Source organism: Hyperolius riggenbachi, chromosome 4 (assembly GCF_040937935.1).
Source record: "Hyperolius riggenbachi isolate aHypRig1 chromosome 4, aHypRig1.pri, whole genome shotgun sequence".
Lineage (NCBI taxonomy): Eukaryota > Metazoa > Chordata > Amphibia > Anura > Hyperoliidae > Hyperolius > Hyperolius riggenbachi.
Window position 1 is genome coordinate 156,570,886 of NC_090649.1, and position 19,066 is coordinate 156,589,951.

Here is a 19,066-nt window from a genome sequence, read left to right on the forward strand (position 1 = left end):
GTGTATCTATATATGTGTACAGGTATAGGGTCTGCCAGAATGTTGAGCACTTGATAAAGGGCTGGGTGCCTGAAACGTTGTGCTATTTCAACTATGCTGTATGACCGCATTCATGATTAAAAAAAACACCGCCTGGAGATATAAAGTCCAAAATCAAGGGGTGAGCCCGGAGTGGATTCTTTTGACTTCCTTGTGTCCTGTGCAAGAGTTCAAGTCCACCTTAACAATGGTACATTTTAAGATCCTGAAAAAGGGAATTTCCTATCCATCACAATGTTTTTACAGTTGTTGCAGATAAGAGACCTGTAATGCTCAAAAAGTTCTATCTTTTACTAGGTACACACCACACAATTTTATGGCAAATTTACCTGCCAGATCAATTATTTCCAACATGTCCTATCTGAATTTCAATATATTTTTGATTTTCCAATCATTTTTAAATCGTTTTTATAGTCTTTTGTTCAGGTCTATGAAAATCTATTTTAAAAAAAATTGAAAAAACGATTTAAAAAAACCATTGAAGAATTGATCGAAATTCAGATTGGACATGTTGGAAATAATCGATCTGACAGGTAAATGTGCCAGAAAATTGTATGGTGTGTACCTGTACTTCTATCTTAAAAGACTTGAGGATCTTCCAGGAGTCATTTTTGTTGTTACTTGTAGCTAGTAGTGCATTGCAATTTCCCCACCATTCAAGTTTTTACACAACTACTTCTTATGGTTGAGTTATGAAAAGCAATCTCAGCTGAAAGCAAAAAGGCATAGATAGATGTTTTGGCTGTTCGAGATCGTGTGTGGCTTAGGGCCCATTCACACTAGAAATCGCTAAACGCTAACGCAAAACGCTGAGCGTTTTTCTGGCGTTTTTTCCTAGCGTTTTTTCACTGTATAGAGAGCGTTTTTCCAGCGATTAGCGTTTTGCGATTTCTAGTTCAATTCAAATACTTTTATTGAAACGCTAATCGCTCCAGAATCGCTCAGAAAACGCTGCATGCAACGCGTTTGCGTTTCAGCAAATCGCTAAACGCTTAGATGAGAACACTTCCATACACTTTCATTGTGCACACGTTTTTCAAATCGCTAGCGGTTTTCAGCAAAGCTGAAATCGCTCTGAAAACGCACAAGTGTGAATGGGCCCTTACTGAATACCCTGGAGTAGGTTTAGTAGGCCAATCTCTCTTGAGGGTTTTCACCAATGTTCCCAATCTTTTTATTTTTGGAATAATGAAGTCACTGTAGTTTAGATGAGTCACAAAGCTTTTAACATGTTTCTTTGTAACCTTTACCATGTTGATACATTTTACCTGTAAATGTCTGTCTTTTTAAACTCTGCTTTGATTGTGTCATTGTAAAAACTTAGTGGTTTCTACTTGGCTCTCATGCTAGCAAGACTTAAATGCAGCATAAACTGGCTGCAGTCAACCCTGGCCGTGTTCAGTTAGATGAATTAAATTCTCAGCTAGAACCAGTCTGTCTTTTTTTTTTTTAATCAACGTAGCAAGTGGCTCTGGATAGTTTTCCTGCTTCACAGTGTAAATCAGGATTATTGTGGATGTTCAGTTCCATAAGACCAAACTATACGCCTTAAGCAGGCCATACACTGGCTCGATTCCCGGCCGTTTCGACAGCAGATTCGATCCTGGGATCGAATCTGCTGCCAATCGTTCGCGGTAAACGCAGCCGCCGATCCGATTTCCTCCCGAAATCGGATCGGTCCGTCGATCGCGCCGTGCGGGAAATTACCCTCGATCGCCCGCGGGTAAAGTGCGCGTCGCTAGCGGCGGCCGATCCGATCAAGTATACATTACCTGAGGCTGGCTCCCGGGCGTCTTCTCCACGCTGCACGGCTCTGTTCCGGCTCCATCCATCCCGGCGCTTCCTGTGTCACTGCAGTGACCAGGAAGTTCAAATAGAGGGTGCTCTATTTGAACTTCCTGGTCACGGAGTAACACAGGAAGCGCCGTAATGGAGCCGGAACAGAGCCGTGCAATGCGGAGAAGATGCCCAGGAGCCAGCATCAGGTAATGTTTACGGGGGGGGACAGGCGGCAGGAGCAGCTCAGCAGATGGTGAATCGGTTTCAGGCTGAAATCGATTCACAATCTGTTTGCAGTGAAGGCAGCCATACGATCCCTCTCTGATCAGATTCGATCAGATAGGGATCTGTCAGCTGGTCGATCTAATGGCACATCGACCAGTGTATGGCCACCTTTAAGGTGGCCATACACTTAAGATTTGCAGCAGATTCGACCATCAGATAGATTTCTAGAAGATGCCTGTCAAGTCCAATCTGACAGGAATCTATCTGATGTGTGCCACACACTAGGAATAAATTTCCAATAGATTTCAGAATTAAATCTATTGGAAATCGATCTAAATGCATTATTGGACCATTAGATCCAATTCAACTCTATGGGCCATTGATCTGCTGCCAGCAGCAGATCGACCTAGATTTTCCATCCTGTCAGATAGATCAAATCAATCGAAATCGATCGAAATCGGCCACAAATCGATCGAATGGTGAATTTGATAGAATCGATTTCTGATCGATTGATCAATGGCTGAAATTGACCAGTGTATGGACCCCTTTACATTGTCAAGCTTCAAGAGTTCCTCTCTGGGTGTAATGCTGGGTACACACGATACGTTTTTCTGTTCGATTTTCCACCCGATAGTTTTTTCCACTCGATTCTGCGCTCAATTCTCTTATCGTTTTCTATCCACTTCTATCAGAAATCGAGCCAAAAAAAAAACGATCGGAAAGAATATCGGACATGTCAGAAATTATCTTTCAAACCCATCTATTGGAGGTAAAAACATATGGTGTATTCCCAGCATAAGCAAGTTTCTGCTGCATACAGCACTGAAGACTCAGTGGTAATGTGGCAATGGTCACAATCCACTAAACTTATCTCCTGTCTCTGATAAGGATTCGGAGCTGCATATCCTGTTATCACCTTGGTGATAAATCATTTAATTTTCACAAAGCAATTTACCTAAAGCAATCATTAAAGGATACTTTCGGGGGGGAAAAAGTTTCACTCACCTGGGGCTTCTTAGACCTGGTTTCCACTTGTGCGTTTTGTGTCCGATTTTTCTTTCAGAAAATTCGCATTGATTTTGCAACTAATGGTAGTGAATGGGGCTGTTTCCATTCAATGCGAATTTTTGTTAGCGTTCCTAGGTCCTGTATCATTTTTTCGGACATCGCGTACAATTCGTATACAACGCTTTGTATAGGCAATGCAGATTTTGGCGTTACTTGCCCAAAAATCCGCATTAGATCCATGGTTACAGGACAAGTTGTCAGCAGTCATGACTAAGCTGTTACTACACTAAACAGAAATGTTCCCTGACAGGGGAATAAAACTTAACATTTAATAAATCGTTAAAATCCTAGAATACTCTCTATACTCCTAAAATCCTAGAATACTCTCTAAAAGGACCTCTTTGAAGGATCATGGTGGTGTATTGAGCCCACTTCTGATTGGACAAGTTTTGACTGACAGGTGTCTATACCAATGATGTATTGGGAATGAGAGGGAGGAAGCTAATGCAAGCTCCACACCCACCTCATGTGACCTCTGAGCAGTATAAAAGGTGGTAGGTCATAGGGCTATACGCTATGCTACAATTGATTATGTTTTAATTACTTTGTAATCTATCTTATCACTATATGCACATTATGCACTGCACTTTGTCCCTTGATAAAGCTTCCATTAGGAAGTGAAACATGTTGGGTTGTTTTATACTGTAGATGGTGGGGGGTCTTTGTAATTTGTAATTAGTACTATATAGTTGAAGTAGGAGGAGGCATCCACTGTAGCTATCATAATGACAGTATTCTAGGATTTTAACGATTTATTAAATGTTAAGTTTTATTCCCCTGTCAGGGAACATTTCTGTTTAGTGTTGTTTATCTTAGGATCTGTGTTGTTATATTAAGCTGTTACTAGGCAGATTATGTTATATTTAACTAATGCGAATTTTCGCATACGAAAATTCGCATAAAAACGCATAAAAATCAGAAAAATCTTATATGATTTTTTGCAGATGAAAATGTCACGCTGTAGTGAAAACGTAGCCTAACAGCCCTAAGAAGTTTGTTAGGTCCCACGCCGTAGTCCCCTGCTGATCCAGGCATTTGCTCTCTTCCCTCCAGAAGATCTCGATCCGTGGCTGGATCGTGATCCTCTGTGCTGATCCAGGCCTCTGTTCTCTCCTCTGGAAGATCATGGCCATGTCGGGATCCTCTGTGCAGACGTGCTACGTGCTTGTCTCTTGATTGCGTTCCTGTCGCCGGGATTGAACTGCGCAAGCGAGCGCAATTACAAGAGGTGCATGCCCCGAGCACGCACAAAAGTACCCAGCCGCGGGTTGCGATCTTACAGAGTGAAGAGAGGAGGCCTGTATCAGCGTGGGACTACAGCATGGGACCTAACAGACATATAGGTACTGGAAAAAGCCCCAGGTGAATGAATCTTTTTTTTTTCTCCAGGATGTATCCTTTAAGTTAAAATGGAAATGTCCCCCCATGCATTAAAATATCTCACCTGCATTGCCACAGTCTGCTGTGCTTCCACATTCTTGTCCCGCGTGAATTCAGCGGATAGCACTGGCGTGTGTGTACCCTTACACCCACACACCCAATCCACCACATCGGCCCAAGATTTTCCAGCTTTTCTAACAGGTATGCTTTTTGCAGCACTGATTTTTATCTGGATCGATAATAATTATCGAATTGAATGGTCGATCTGCTGCAAAATCGCCAGATGTATGGCCACCTGAAATGTGTGAGGAATCATCACCTGGCCTCAGCTGTCATTAAACACAGTGTTCTAAGAGACTTCTATGCAAGATGGAGGATTATGAGCTCAATCTGCTGAATTTTCTAGCATTTTATGCTGTTGGGTGTATATATATATATATATATATATATATATATATATATATATATATATATACATATATATATACATACACACACACACCAGGCACACACCACAGTTTACTGTCTCTTGCTCTAGTCTTCAGTTTCTGGCTGGTATATGTAACACATCCTCCCCCGCCGGTTCCTAAATGTCCCCCATTTTTGAGATGGGTTAAAATAAAAAAGGGAAAATGGCAGAAGTGGTGTCACATTCGGCACCACAGAAAAACAGTAAAGATGGAAACCAGCAGAAATAGTCTTTTTTTCTCATATCACATTTCTCCTAAATCTGATAAACACAACACTAAACACAATGGGATAGGTAAGCTAAATAAGTAATTTCTTATTGGATGTTTTGGGTTGTTGTTTTTTAGTTGTTTTTTTTTTAATTAACCACTTCACCACTGAGGGGTTTTACCCCCTGAGCACCAGAGCAATTTTCACCTTTCAGCGCTCCTTCCATTCATTCGTCTATAACTTTATTATTACTTATCGCAATGAAATGAACTATATCTTGTTTTTTTCGCCACCAATTAGGCTTTCTTTAGGTGGGACATTATGCCAAGAATTATTTTTTTCTAAATGTGTTTTAATGGGAAAATAGGAAAAATGTGGGGAAAAAAATAATTATTTTTCAGTTTTCGGCCATTATAGTTTTTAAATAATGCATGCTACTGTAATTAAAACCCATGAAACGTATTTGCCCTTTTGTCCCGGTTATAAAACCATTTAAATTATGTCCCTATCACAATGTTTGGCGCCAATATTTTATTTGGAAATAAAGGTGCATTTTTTTCAGTTTTGCGTCCATCCCTAATTACAAGCCCATAGTTTATAAAGTAACAGTGTTATACCCTCTTGACATAAATATTTAAAAAGTTCAGTCCCTAAGGTAACTATTTATGTATTTTTTTTAATTGTAAATTTTTTATTTTTTTTTTAATTACAAAAAAAAAAAAAATGGGGAGTGTGGGAGGTAATGAGTTAATTTTATGTGTAAAAGTCATTTATTTGTATGTGAAAAATGTGTAGGGTGTAGTTTACTATTTGGCCACAAGATGGCCACAGTAACTTTTTGTTTTAATGCGACCTCCAAGCTTCCTTCCGGAAGCTTGGAGGAAGTATAATGAGCATGGACACGTGAGTTTTTTCTCACAATGATCGAGCTGCCCATAGGAGAGCAGCTGATCATTGCGGGGCTTAGATCAACGAACGGGAATGGATTTTCCCGTTCATTGATCTCTGGGCGAGCGGGCGGCGGCGGTTTTACTAGCGGCGGGCGGCGTGTTTACGAGCGGGAGCGCGGGCAGCGTCGGGAACGCGGAAAGTACGTGTTTCTCCGTCCCTGGTTTTTAAAGGATGGAAAAAGGGGCGGAGAAATACGTACGCGCGGGGGTAAAGTGGTTAATATGGAGTTTCATCCCTCTTTAAGAACTGGAGGGAAAACGTATCACAAAACTTTAATGAGGACAGGTTCTTTAGTGAATTGACATTTATAATGTGGAGTGATGTTTTGTGATAAATTTTCAATTGCCTTATTATTATTAGCATGATGTTAGTGAATTGTGGCCATTGTCTCAGGTGATAAGGTAACCAGCTAATCTTCTCTATTGTGAAGCTTGGCACATCTATCCTTCCACAAAGGAAAGCACCTTCTTTTTCACTATTTAATTTAGAATAGCATAGGCTTTAACAGATGTCCAGCTGTTTCTTGAATATTATTTCATTATATTCCAGTGCTAAAGGCTCCATACTCTCCCAATACATTTGTTTAAGATTAATTGCACACATGTGCAGTGTGTTCTGAAAAGGCTTTTGGGTTTTATGACTGGCCTGGTGGTGAGGTAGGATGGCACTCTTGTCTTGCGGTCATAGGGTCCATAGGGTTTCCCCATGTTTGTGTGGATTTCCTCCCGTGGATTTCATCCCAAAAGCAGACAGCTAAGATATGAGTAGGTAGGGTGATCTAGGAACACCCTGGAGGAAAAACAAAAAACACAGAGAGACCGGGAGCCCCAATGGTGCATTATGTCACAACAGTTGATTGAGAAGGGTAGGGTAAATAATGGTACCCACAAAGGGAGGTTGCAGACGGGCAACCAACCACTGTAGGAGGTTGGAAATACACAAACCCGACTCCACTCGGGAGTCCAGAAGGGCTGGATGTGGTTGCAAAAATGTTCTAGATGTTCTGGGTAAGTGTGGTGAAAGCCCTGACCAAATAGACTACCTCTCCCGAAGTGTGTAGACAGCTAAGATACTTAGTTCCACACAAAAAAATGGCTTAGGCTCCAAAAGAAACATTAGACATTGACTGACAATGGTAGGGATTAGATTGTGAACTCCACTGAGAAACAGTTATTGACATGACTATAGACACTATGTAAAAGCATTATAATGTCAGTGCTATATAAACACATAATAAAATACAAATAAAAGAAAATATTAATGCATGGTTGGCCTTCCGGCCTCATGGACTTCTATTAGTGCTCTCTGTAGCTAGCACAAAGTTCATAGCTCATAGTGATCATGTATAGCAATAAGTATAAAAAAGGAAAACTGTATAATATACCAAGAAACAATATGTTTTTAAATAATTTATTTTTTGTGCTTTCTTCAAAGGTATTAACAGAAACGGTTCCCTTCCTAATGGAATACTTAAATGAACCCAGCTATACTGATATCATCCTGAACATTCTGCTAGACATTTCATCATACGAACCTCTCATACTGACGGGCTCTCTTTCCTCACTAAAGGAAGTGGGTGAGCATTTCCCAGGCCTGATTGGACAGATAGCGAAGATATATGGAGCTGTGGGGCATGTGAACGAGGTTTGTGAAGATGACTACTTCCCATTTTGTAGGATTAAGAAACAACATCACAGAGTAGTGTCTAGCTGTATAATGTAACTCTCCCACGTAACTAGCATTTGTCATGTCCTTATCATAGGCGTTGCGGCAATATTACTGCCATTTACTTTGTATTGCTTCATGAGGTCAAATGTTAGAATATAAATGAAAAGTAAAGTTCAAGCTGAGTAAGACTAAACTGAAAGAGAACAGGAAATGAAATGTATGAAATTAAGCAATAATAATAATCCAATGTCTTTTTTTTATAATTACTGCAAAACTACCATACTAGTTTGAGACTAGTAACTGCTCAGTTAGTATTTGTGCAAGCTTTATTGTTTGTGCATAAGTAGTCACAAAGCATCTGTATCAAACATTTGCCATTGTAGATTACTAAGCTTAACAAGGACCAGTGTAGTCTGGTTTTTATACCCAAAATAGGGAGTTATACCACTCTCATCCACTGGGGGTGAGCAAATAGCATAGATAGCAGGAACAAGAAAAGGGTTGCTCATATACTGTATATTTAGCACTACTCCAAAAGTATCAAAATGTATTAATCCATAAACAACATATTACAAACATAGCATAAAATCTATTAAAACCAAACACACTCTCCTAATGGTTCAGGAATCATGTAGAGTATATTCATAACATTAATGGGTAGGCTTCCTAATACTGCCGGCAAATTAACACATCGCTGTGTTCAATGTGATACAGTGTGTGTTTTGAACCCGGGTTCAGATCACAGTAAAGTGCAACTAGTGAACTGTGGCCCACAGATATTGTGCAATAACTACATGGATATAACAAAAACATACATACATACATGCAAGCAGCAATGAATCTAATGGGCATATATCTGTATGACTGATGATGCTGCCAATAGCAGTTTGCAGATCAGGAATAACAAAGGAGAGTGTGGCATCTCAAGTGCAGAGTCTCAGGCTTGATAAAGTGGGGCGACCCCTGACAGCTTGAGACATCACACTGATTGTAGGGGAGTGGCCTGGGTGGTGATCATGTCTGATTGGCATTCTTCCCCCACCTGACTTCAAGGTGAAGGGTCAAAAAATGGCATTATACTTGGTTGGCTGGAATTGAACTGAACTGAACCCTATAAAGAGTTGACGGAAAAATAAACACATTCGTACATCATATTTACTGCTACTGGAGGTGGAATGAGGGACGAGGGACCGTACCTGGTTGGGGCATGAGATGGCCACGGATTGTGGCCATGAGAGGAGATATGTGGTCTCCAAGTGCCCGAGCCATGTTTACATATGTTAGATCGTTATGCTATATTTCTGTTTTGGTTTACAGTAAACTCAGGTCTGGCTTACCTAGACCAGGGTTCTGGTTAGATATAAACATTAAAAAGTAATAGATACCTATGTACGTCACCAGACACTATTTCTATTTGAGCTATATGTTATACATTATTGCTAATCCTCAATTTTATGTTTTGATATGTATACTTACTTGATACCTGTGGATTTCAATTATATTGCTTTAAATAAAGAATATAAAAAAATATGGCATTATGAGAAAGTATAGGCGGGCACAAACGGCCTGCATCGTTTGCATTACTTTTCATTTGCCAGTGAACATGTTCAGCCATCACTAGTAATGAATGAAGAGGTGCTTTTAATAGTAAAATATTAAACATTTTAGAAAGGGATTGCTGACCTCCAATGGTGGTCAATAGGCAGAGTTTGGCAATAAGAAAAACACAGCCTTTATTTCAACATACCAGTGAAAATTGTACACTTGAGATAGTCACCAGAATACACCAAGATAAAAGTATTGAAAATGATATTCCTGTAAATAAAGCAAACCAAGGATGAATTTAGTTACCGTACTTACCAGCTGTGGTTATTTGCATAAAATAGGGAGCCTGTTTTGCAATAGAAATCCTTTAACCACTTTACCCCCACAGGTGCGGATATCTCCGTCCCTTTTTCCACCCTGTCAAAACCCGGGATGGAGATATCCGCACCTCCCGCTCGCTCGTGCATGCCGCCACCCGCTCGCCTGGCGATCAATGAATGGGAAAAACCGTTCCCGTTCGTTGATCTAAGCCCCCGCAATGATCGGCTGCTTCTATGAGAAGCAGCACGATCATTGTGAAAAAAAAAACGTTTCCCAGCCTCATAAAACTTCCTGCAAGCGTCCTTCCGACGCTTGCAGGTCGCATAAACAAAAAGTTACTGTGGCCATCTTGTGGCCAAATAGTAAAACTACACCCTAAAGCATTTTTCATATACAAATACATTAGTTTTACACAAAAATTTAACTCATTACCTCCCACACTCCCCAATTATTATTTTTTGTGTAATTAAAAAGAAAATTACAATAAAAAAAATACATAAATAGTTACCTTAGGGACTGAACTTTTTAAATATTTATGTCAGGAGGGTACAACACTGTTACTTTATAAACTACGGGCTTGTAATTAGGGATGGACGCAAAACTGAAAAAATGCACCTTTATTTCTAAATAAAATATTGACGCTAAACATTGTGATAGGGACATAATTTAAACGGTTTTATAACAGGGACAAATGGGCAAATACATTTCATGGGTTTTAATTACAGTAGCATGCATTATTTAAAAACTATAATGGCCGAAAACTGCCCCACATTTTTTCCTATTTTCCCATTAAAACACATTTAGAATAAAATAATTCTTGGCATAATGTCCCACCTAAAGAAAGCCTAATTGGTGGCGAAAAAAACAAGATATAGTTCATTTAATTGTGATAAGTAATGATAAAGTTATAGACAAATGAATGGAAGGAGCGCTGAAAGGTGAAAATTGCCCTGGTGCTCCAGGGGTAAAACCCCTCAGTGGTGAAGTGGTTAAGGTTCAGCAATTTCTGTATTATTCTGGTGTTGCTTAGCTGTACCGAACACCAGTCTATGGGGTGTATTCACTAAGTTCCCTTAAGCATAATAACGTGTGAAAGTCTTAGTGGTTGAGCAGAAAACAATATACTACATGCAATGCATTACAATCTTCTCATGGTGCATAAAACGTTATGCACAGAATTCTGCTTAATTCAGTATAGTGTGTTCCATCTAAATTTCTCCCCATCTCATCATCACCCACACGATGTAGTTGGGCAGAAACTGGGAGGGTGCAGTAGCTAGTCACTTGCTTTCTTATTATATCTGGGTGAGGGGGATGAGAGGTCCACACAACTTTTATAACAAGGATTAAATAAACAAAGTTGGGCTTTGCAGAATTTAGCTGCAGTACTGTTCACAAAGAGTTAATCTCTCTCAACAGGAGAGTGAAGAGATGGGTGTGGTCAAATGATCTTCTGTGCTGAGGTAGCAGCTCTCATTCTGCTGGTAGCTCCATAATTTTCCATAGGGCATTTCTCTAGAATGACAGCATCAAATATGGAAATTGTTTGATTAATGGCACAGTCCCCTATTCACATTTGCTATCAATGAAAAATGTGTGAGGGTGAACTAGGGATTTAAAAATTATTTGGCATTAATTAACATCTGTCAGAAAACTGTTACACTGCAATGCCATAACACATCTGTAACGCTCCAACAACACTATAAAATGTGTTGTTTATTAGCAATATGAAGCAGCATGAAATCAATTAGTGCATCAGTTTTAATAAGAACTGCTATTTTATTTTTTCCATTGGACTGCATTGTCCATATCACACTCTAAACTACTAAGTTTTTCCTTCACAATTATAAATATCTACATAGTTAATCTACAGGCTGTGCAAAATTTTCTCTACTTTTACACTGGATCTTAAAGAGACACTGAGCAGACTGTGTGGGAATGCATTTAAAGTGAATCAGAGACGAAGCACCCTCATGTATTATTACCATATATATCAGTGGGAACATTAGAGAAAACACCTACCCTGCTCTCTGTTTCATCTTTCACTGCTCAGCCTGCTTGTTATCAGCCCTGATAAAATCCCAGACTGAGCATTTAGTCTGGCTTTGCTCAGGAATCACTATAGCTGAGTCTGTCCTCTCTGATGTCTTTTCAAGCTAAAGCCTGCCCCCTTCTGCTTCTGCTATAATGACTCAACTATAATGATTCCTGAGCAAAGCCAGACTGAATGCTCAGTCAGGGATTTTATCGGCTCTGATTAGAAGCAGGGTGAGCCGTGAAGAATGAAACAGAGAGCAGGGTAGGTGTTTTCTCTAATGTTCCCACTGATACATATGTTAAAATACAGGGTGCTTCGTCTCTGGTTTACTTTAAGCATACCCACAAATACTTGGTGATACCCCTTCACTTAACGCCAGTGATGTAAAGCTTTGCATTGGGGCTGGCAACTCTCAGCAAAGTCGCGTTGTGACAGAAGTTGGATCATATGGCCTGTGCATGCTCTGGCTTCTGTCATCCTCCTCTTGGCCTATCTGTGCACAAGCAGCACGTCATTGTCCATTGTCCTCCATGTACAGAGGAGCTTCCTGGGTCACAGCGCAAATTTGCTGAGAGTCGCCGGCCCAAATGTAATTTACAGCGGCCGCCCCGGGGGGGAGGGGTTGAATGCTTATATCACAGCCAAACATTTCCTACAAATCAGATCTTCTCTTCAGTAGACTTTGAACATTCATTGTCTGTCCTTGGTGGTCACTGTACATTTTTAGTTGCAGATTTTTACGGGTCTCAAAGGATACCTTAGCGCTAATTTACATTTAAAAATGGCAACCTGTGTGTGTGGGGAGATGCGCGTAGGCTTTTCACACCTCCCGTGGCCCGGCGCCCCCCTTGGTTTGCACCTTATTCCTGCCATTCTGTATATCCTGGTTGGCGCGGTTGGTGCCCTTTGACCTGGATATACTGCGCTGTGCATGCGCAATATGTCCTATTGGGCTGCCTGTGACCGTGCTCGCCAGTGGAGCACACGCGCGTACAGTATACTGGTCCCCTGGGAGCGCAGTCACAGGCAGCCCAATAGGACATACTGCGCATGTGCAGCTCAGTATATTCAGATCAAAGGGCACCAACTGCGCTGACCAGGATATACAGAGCAGCAGGAATAGCAGGCAATCCGAGAAGGACGCGGGGCCACAGGAGGTGAGGTAAGCCTATGCGCAGCACACACACACACACACACACACACACACACACACACACACACACACACACACACACACACACACACACACACACACACACACACACACACACACACACACACACAGTCATTTATAAATCCTTTAAGATTACTAGAAAGATCACTGGGCAGCCTTGCAGTGCTGGGTCGCCGGTTCGAATCTCAGCCAGGTCAACATCTGCAAGGAGTTTGAATGTTCTCCCCGTGTCTGCGTGGGATTCCTCCTGGCACCCAGTTTCCTTCCACACCCCAAAAACATACGGAAAAGTTAACTGGCTTCCCCCTAAAATTTAACCTACACTACAATACATACACTACACAATATAGGCAAATGACTATGGTAGGGACTAGATTGTGAGCGCCTTCGAGGGACATTTAGTGACAAGACTATATCTATATATACTCTGTACCAGTGCTGGGCGTAATGGAAAAAACTACGCTTACGGATCACTACGCGTAATTTTACGCTATTACGCATTACGGAATTATGCTTACGGCGTAGACATTTATTTATGGTTCATGTCTGTAATTACGCATAGCCCTTACGCAATTACGCGTAAGAATACCGTAATGCAGGTTGTTACGTTATTGCATTACGCGTAATTTCCTACTAGCAATTAATGCGTAAGGCCATGCTCCCAAGCGGAAAAGTTGACGCATGGATCAATGTTAGGTAGCCGCCGACTTTAAGGGTTAATAGCAAAGCCCCCTTAATTGCTTAGAGCATCAAATTTGGAGAACATATTAAGGAGATCAGAAGGAATAGGAGGAAATTTTTTTTTTTCAAAAAGACCTTATAGTTTTTGAGAAAATCGACATTTAAAAACCCCCCGACTTTAACGGTTAATCGCAAAGCCTGCTTAAAATTTAGGAACACCAAATTCCCAGGGTTTATTAAGGGGATCAGTGGGAATAAGAGGAAAATTTTTTTTTCAAAAAGACCTTATAGTTTTTGAGAAAATCGATTTTTAAGTTTCAAGGGCAAAAATGTCTTTTAAATGCGGAAAATGTCAGTTTTTTTTGCACAGGTAACAATAGTGTTTTATTTTCATAGATTCCCCCAAGTGGGAAGAGTTTTACTTACTTCGTTCTGAGTGTGGGAAATATAAAAGAAAAACGACGTGGGGTCCCCCCTCCCAGACCTCTTTAACCCCTTGTCCCCCATGCAGGCTGGGATAGCCAGAATGCGGAGCACCGGCCGCGTGGGGCTCCGCACCCTGACTATACCAGCCCGCATGGTCCATGGATTGGGGGGTCTCGGAAGGGGAGGGGCAGCCAAGCTTTCCCCTCCCCCTCCGAGCCCTTGTCCAATCCAAGGACAAGGGGCTCTTCTCCACCTCCGATGGGCGGTGGAGGTAGAGGCCGCGATTTCCTGGGGGGGGGGGGGGGGGGGGTTCATGGTGGCATCTGGGAGTCCCCTTTAAAAAGGGGTCCCCCAGATGCCCACCCCCCCTCCCAGGAGAAATGAGTATAGGGGTACTTGTACCCCTTACCCATTTCCTTTAAGAGTTAAAAGTAAGTAAACACACAAACACTTAGAAAAAGTATTTTAATTGAACAAAAAACATAACCACGAAAAAAGTCCTTTAATATTCTTAATTAACCATTAATACTTACCTGTCCCTTTAAAAGCCAGTTCCCACGCAATATCCTCGGAAATTGGCTAATCAGTTACAATGTAACAAAGTTGTCACAATGTAACAACTTTGTTACTTTGTAACTCCGCCGCACCCGACGTCTCTCGCCACTCACCCGCCGGCCGCCGCATACACTACGCTAAGTCCCCGCCGGCTCCCGCCGTCCACTCCGCTCTGATTTGAAGGAACCCCATTGGTCTGCTAAGGACCAATGGGGCTCCTTGGAGCCCAAATACAAAGATGCTTAGAAGAGCTCTGAGCTATATAGCTCAGAGCTCTGTGGTCCGTGCAGGACGCTAAGTCCCGCCGGCTCTCGCTGCCCTCCCCGCCTCTTCCACATGTCACCTATATACATGCTGGCACCCATGGGTGCCAGCATGTATATGGGTGACAGGTGTGGGCGGAGTGGAAGGCGGGAGCCGGCGGGGACTTAGCGTAGTGTATGCGGCGGCCGGCGGGTGAGCGGCGAGAGACGTCGGGTGCGGCGGAGTTACAAAGTAACAAAGTTGTTACATTGTAACAACTTTGTTACTGTCAGGAGCCTGAATGGAGAAACAGGGTTTGACCACAGTTTGCAGCATACAGACACTGGAACCAGGAATTAAGGTGCAAAAATAATGATTTATTAAGAACCAAATCATGCAAATAACATACAACCATATGCAAACAATATATACAGTGAATCTCCCGCAAACCAAACAAAACAGTGTGCACACATAAACCAAAACCCTGACTATCTATCTAACTACAAACGGCATGCAGGAGATATATATGTACAAGCAAATATATATACAATAACGCGGTATCAAAGGGAGCAGGCAAAGACAGGTCAAAACGGAATAACAGAGTCAGCAACGGGTAATCAGATACAAGCAAGGTACAAAGGAATAGACAGAAGCAGAGTCAGGACTAGCAGAGGTTCAGCAGCAGGTAATCATATCACAGAGCAGGTACAGGAAACCAGGTATCAAACAACAGAGGTGACCAGAGACTCAGACCTGTAGAAAGGAAGTTCTGGCAATGACTTGCAGGAAGAGGCAGACTTATATAGTCCATGTAATAGGAAGCATCTGGTGGTAATTGCTCAGAGACACATTAGAGGCCTCTGCAGGCCATACAAAGAACTGCAAGTCCTTAAATGTGATGATAAACCACCTGCTGGTGGATAGTGGAAGTCCAGGGCAGTCCAACTCAATACCACCACCAGCAGGCAGGAGATGATACAATATGAATCGTAACAGTACCCCCCCCTGAAGAAGCGGCCTCAGGACGCTCCACAGTGTCTTTAGAAAATGTCCACCAGGGTCCCACAAGAGGGCAGACAACCCAAACATTGGCCAGGTGGGTCGCAGAGGCCAAGCTTGGGAGGGCAGGGAGGGAAAACACTTTGAAAACTTGGTCTTTGGATGTTGTAACATAAGCTGTAAACGTCCAAGCAGGATGGCAAGTTGGATAAAAGACTGTACAACATCAGGCAGGACCCAGAAAGCAGCAACAAATACAGGAGGCAGTAAAGGGCAAACCTGGGTGGGCAGGGAGGGAAATAATGCCAACCAAATCCAGACCAGCATCTTTTGGACAGAGAGCAATTTAGAAAACAGGATCTCAGGAAACTGGAGGATATCAGACAAGGTATCAGGCTGGACCGGAGACTGGCAGGCATAAGGCTTGGCAGGAGACTGGACAGGACCATTAGGCTGAGCAGGAGCCTGACAGGTATCATCAGGCTTGACAGGAAACTGGACAGGATCTTCAGACTGAGCAGGCGACTGGACAGGATCATCAGGCTGAGCAGAAGGCTGGACAGGATCATCAGGCTGAGCAGAAGGCTGGACAGGATCGTCAGGCTGAGCAGAAGGCTGGACAGGATCGTCAGGCTGAGCAGAAGGCTGGACAGGATCAGGCTGAACGGGAAACTGGCAGGCACCAACAGGCTTGGCAGGAGATTGGCAGGCATCATCAGGCTGAGCAGGAAACTGGACAGGAACAGGCTTAACAGCAGACTGGACAGGATCATCAGTCTTGGCAGGAAAATGAGCAAGATCAGGCTGAACAGGAGACTGGCAGGCACCAACAGGCTTGGCAGGAAACTGGCATGCATCATTAGGCTGAGGAGGAGACTGGACAGGATCAGAGTGGACAACAGGTTGGCAGGTCTCAGACAGAGCAGGAAACTGGCAGACATCAGGCGCTGCAGCAGGCTTGGTACCAACAGGGCAGACAGAAGTCTTGGAAGCATCAGGAGCGTTGATAACAGGAGTCTCTAGTGGCTGGGCAGCAGCAGACATCTGTGGAGGCTGGGCAGCAGCAGACATCTGTGGAGGCTGGGCAGCAGCAGACATCTTTGGAGGCTGGGCAGCAGCAGAAATCTGTGGAGGCTGGGCAGCAGCAGAAATCTGTGGAGGCTGGGCAGCAGCAGAAATCTGTGGAGGCTGGGCAGCAGCAGAAATCTGTGGAGGCTGGGCAGCAGCAGAAATCTGTGGAGGCTGGGCAGCAGCAGAAATCTGTGGAGGCTGGGCAGCAGCAGAAATCTGTGGAGGCTGGGCAGCAGCAGAAATCTGTGGAGGCTGGGCAGCAGCAGAAATCTGTGGAGGCTGGGCAGCAGCAGAAATCTGTGGAGGCTGGGCAGCAGCAGAAATCTGTGGAGGCTGGGCAGCAGCAGAAATCTGTGGAGGCTGGGCAGCAGCAGAAATCTGTGGAGGCTGGGCAGCAGCAGAAATCTGTGGAAGCTGGGCAGCAGCAGACATCTGTGGAGGCTGGGCAGCAGCAGAAATCTGTGGAAGCTGGGCAGCAGCAGACATCTGTGGAGGCTGGGCAGCAGCAGACATCTGTGAAAGCTGGGCAGCAGCAGACATCTGTGGAGGCTGGGCAGCAGCAGACATCTGTGGAGGCTGGGCAGCAGCAGAAATCTGTGGAGGCTGGGCAGCAGCAGAAATCTGTGGAGGCTGGGCAGCAGCAGAAATCTGTGGAGGCTGGGCAGCAGCAGACATCTGTGGAGGCTGGGCAGCAGCAGACATCTGTGGAGGCTGGGCAGCAGCAGACATCTGTGGAGGCTGGGCAGCAGCAGACATCTGTGGAGGCTGGGCAGCAGCAGACATCTGTGGAGACTGGGCAGCAGCAAAAGTCTGTGGAGGCTGGGCAGTAGCAGAAGTCTGTGGAGGCTGGGCAGTAGCAGAAGTCTGTGGAGGCTGGGCAGTAGCAGAAGTCTGTGGAGACTGGGCAGTAGCAGAAGTCTGTGGAGACTGGGCAGCAGCAAAAGTCTGTGGAGACTGGGCAGCAGCAAAAGTCTGTGGAGACTGGGCAGCAGCAAAAGTCTGTGGAGACTGGGCAGCAGCAAAAGTCTGTGGAGACTGGGCAGCAGCAAAAGTCTGTGGAGACAGGGCAGCAGATTGCATAACATCAGGTGAAACAGAAGGCAGGAAAACTTCAGGCAGGTTAACAGGTTGGGAAACTTCAGACAGGGCAACAGGCTCAGTAGTTTCAGGCAGGGCACCATCCTGCATAACTTCATGGATCTGGACCTTTGGCTTAGTACTTGGCTGGGCCGTTGGCTGAGCGCATGGCTGAACCGTTGGCTGAGCGCTTGACTGGACCTTTGGCTGAGACCCTGATACAGTTTGTGCGAGTTGGCACTGAGCCTGTGCGGACTGGGCCTGTGCGAGCTGGAACTGAAACTGAGTGGGCAGGATACTAGATTGAAATTCTGTAGGCTGTATGCCGTTTTCTGTAGACTGGATGCAAACTTTTGCAAATTGGATCAAAGTCTCTGCAGGCTGGAAGTGAGGTTCTGCAGACTGAGGCAAAGTCCCTGCAAGCTGGAGGCAATATTCTGCAGACTGGGAACAAGGTTCTGCAGACTGGATGCAAAGCTCTGCAGACTGCGAGCAGGATTCTGCAGGTTGATTTGAAGTCTCTGCAGACTGGAGGCAAGGCTCTGCAGATGAAGACAGAGTCCCTGCAGGCTGGAAGCAATATTCTGCAGACTGGGAACAGGGATCTGCAGACTGGATGCAAAGTTCTGCAGACTGTGAACAGGATTCTGCAAGCTGTTTTGAAGTCTCTGTAGGTTGGAAATGAGGTTTTGCAGACTGAGCACAAGGCTCTGGAGACGGAGGCAAAGTCTGCAAGAGTTGTGAGAGGAAGGCAAGAGTCTGTATAACAAGTGTCACAGGAACATTAACTGGAGGCTGCACCAAACAGGAGTTGGATGGAGGCTGCACAGGAGGCGAGATGACTGGAGGCTGCACAGGAGGCGAGATGACTGGAGGCTGCACAGGAGGCGAGATGACTGGAGGCTGCACAGGAGGCGAGATGACTGGAGGCTGCACAGGAGGCGAGATGGCTGGAGGCTGCACAGGAGGCGAGATGACTGGAGGCTGCACAGGAGGCGAGATGACTGGAGGCTGCACAGGAGGCGAGATGACTGGAGGCTGCACGGAAGACAAGATGACTGGAGGCTGCACGGGAGGTGAGATGACTGGAGTAATGGAAGCTGTAGGAAAGTATTTGCGTCTGGTTTTGGTGGCCACTCTGGAAACTG

General features: G+C 44.0%; 1 protein-coding gene across 2 annotated transcripts in view; it reads left to right on the forward strand.

Moving 5' to 3' along the window:
- VEPH1 (ventricular zone expressed PH domain containing 1) overlaps positions 1–19,066 on the forward strand; it is a 471,495-nt gene that overhangs the window by 126,945 nt on the left and 325,484 nt on the right. For both annotated transcript variants that reach the window (XR_011031377.1, XM_068280844.1), the window contains exon 6: positions 7,555–7,764. Coding sequence is in view for 1 of the 2 variants with exons in the window: in XM_068280844.1 (XP_068136945.1) it covers positions 7,555–7,764 (210 nt within the window). In the remaining variant the exon portion in view is untranslated. The remainder of the gene's footprint in view (positions 1–7,554; positions 7,765–19,066) is intronic.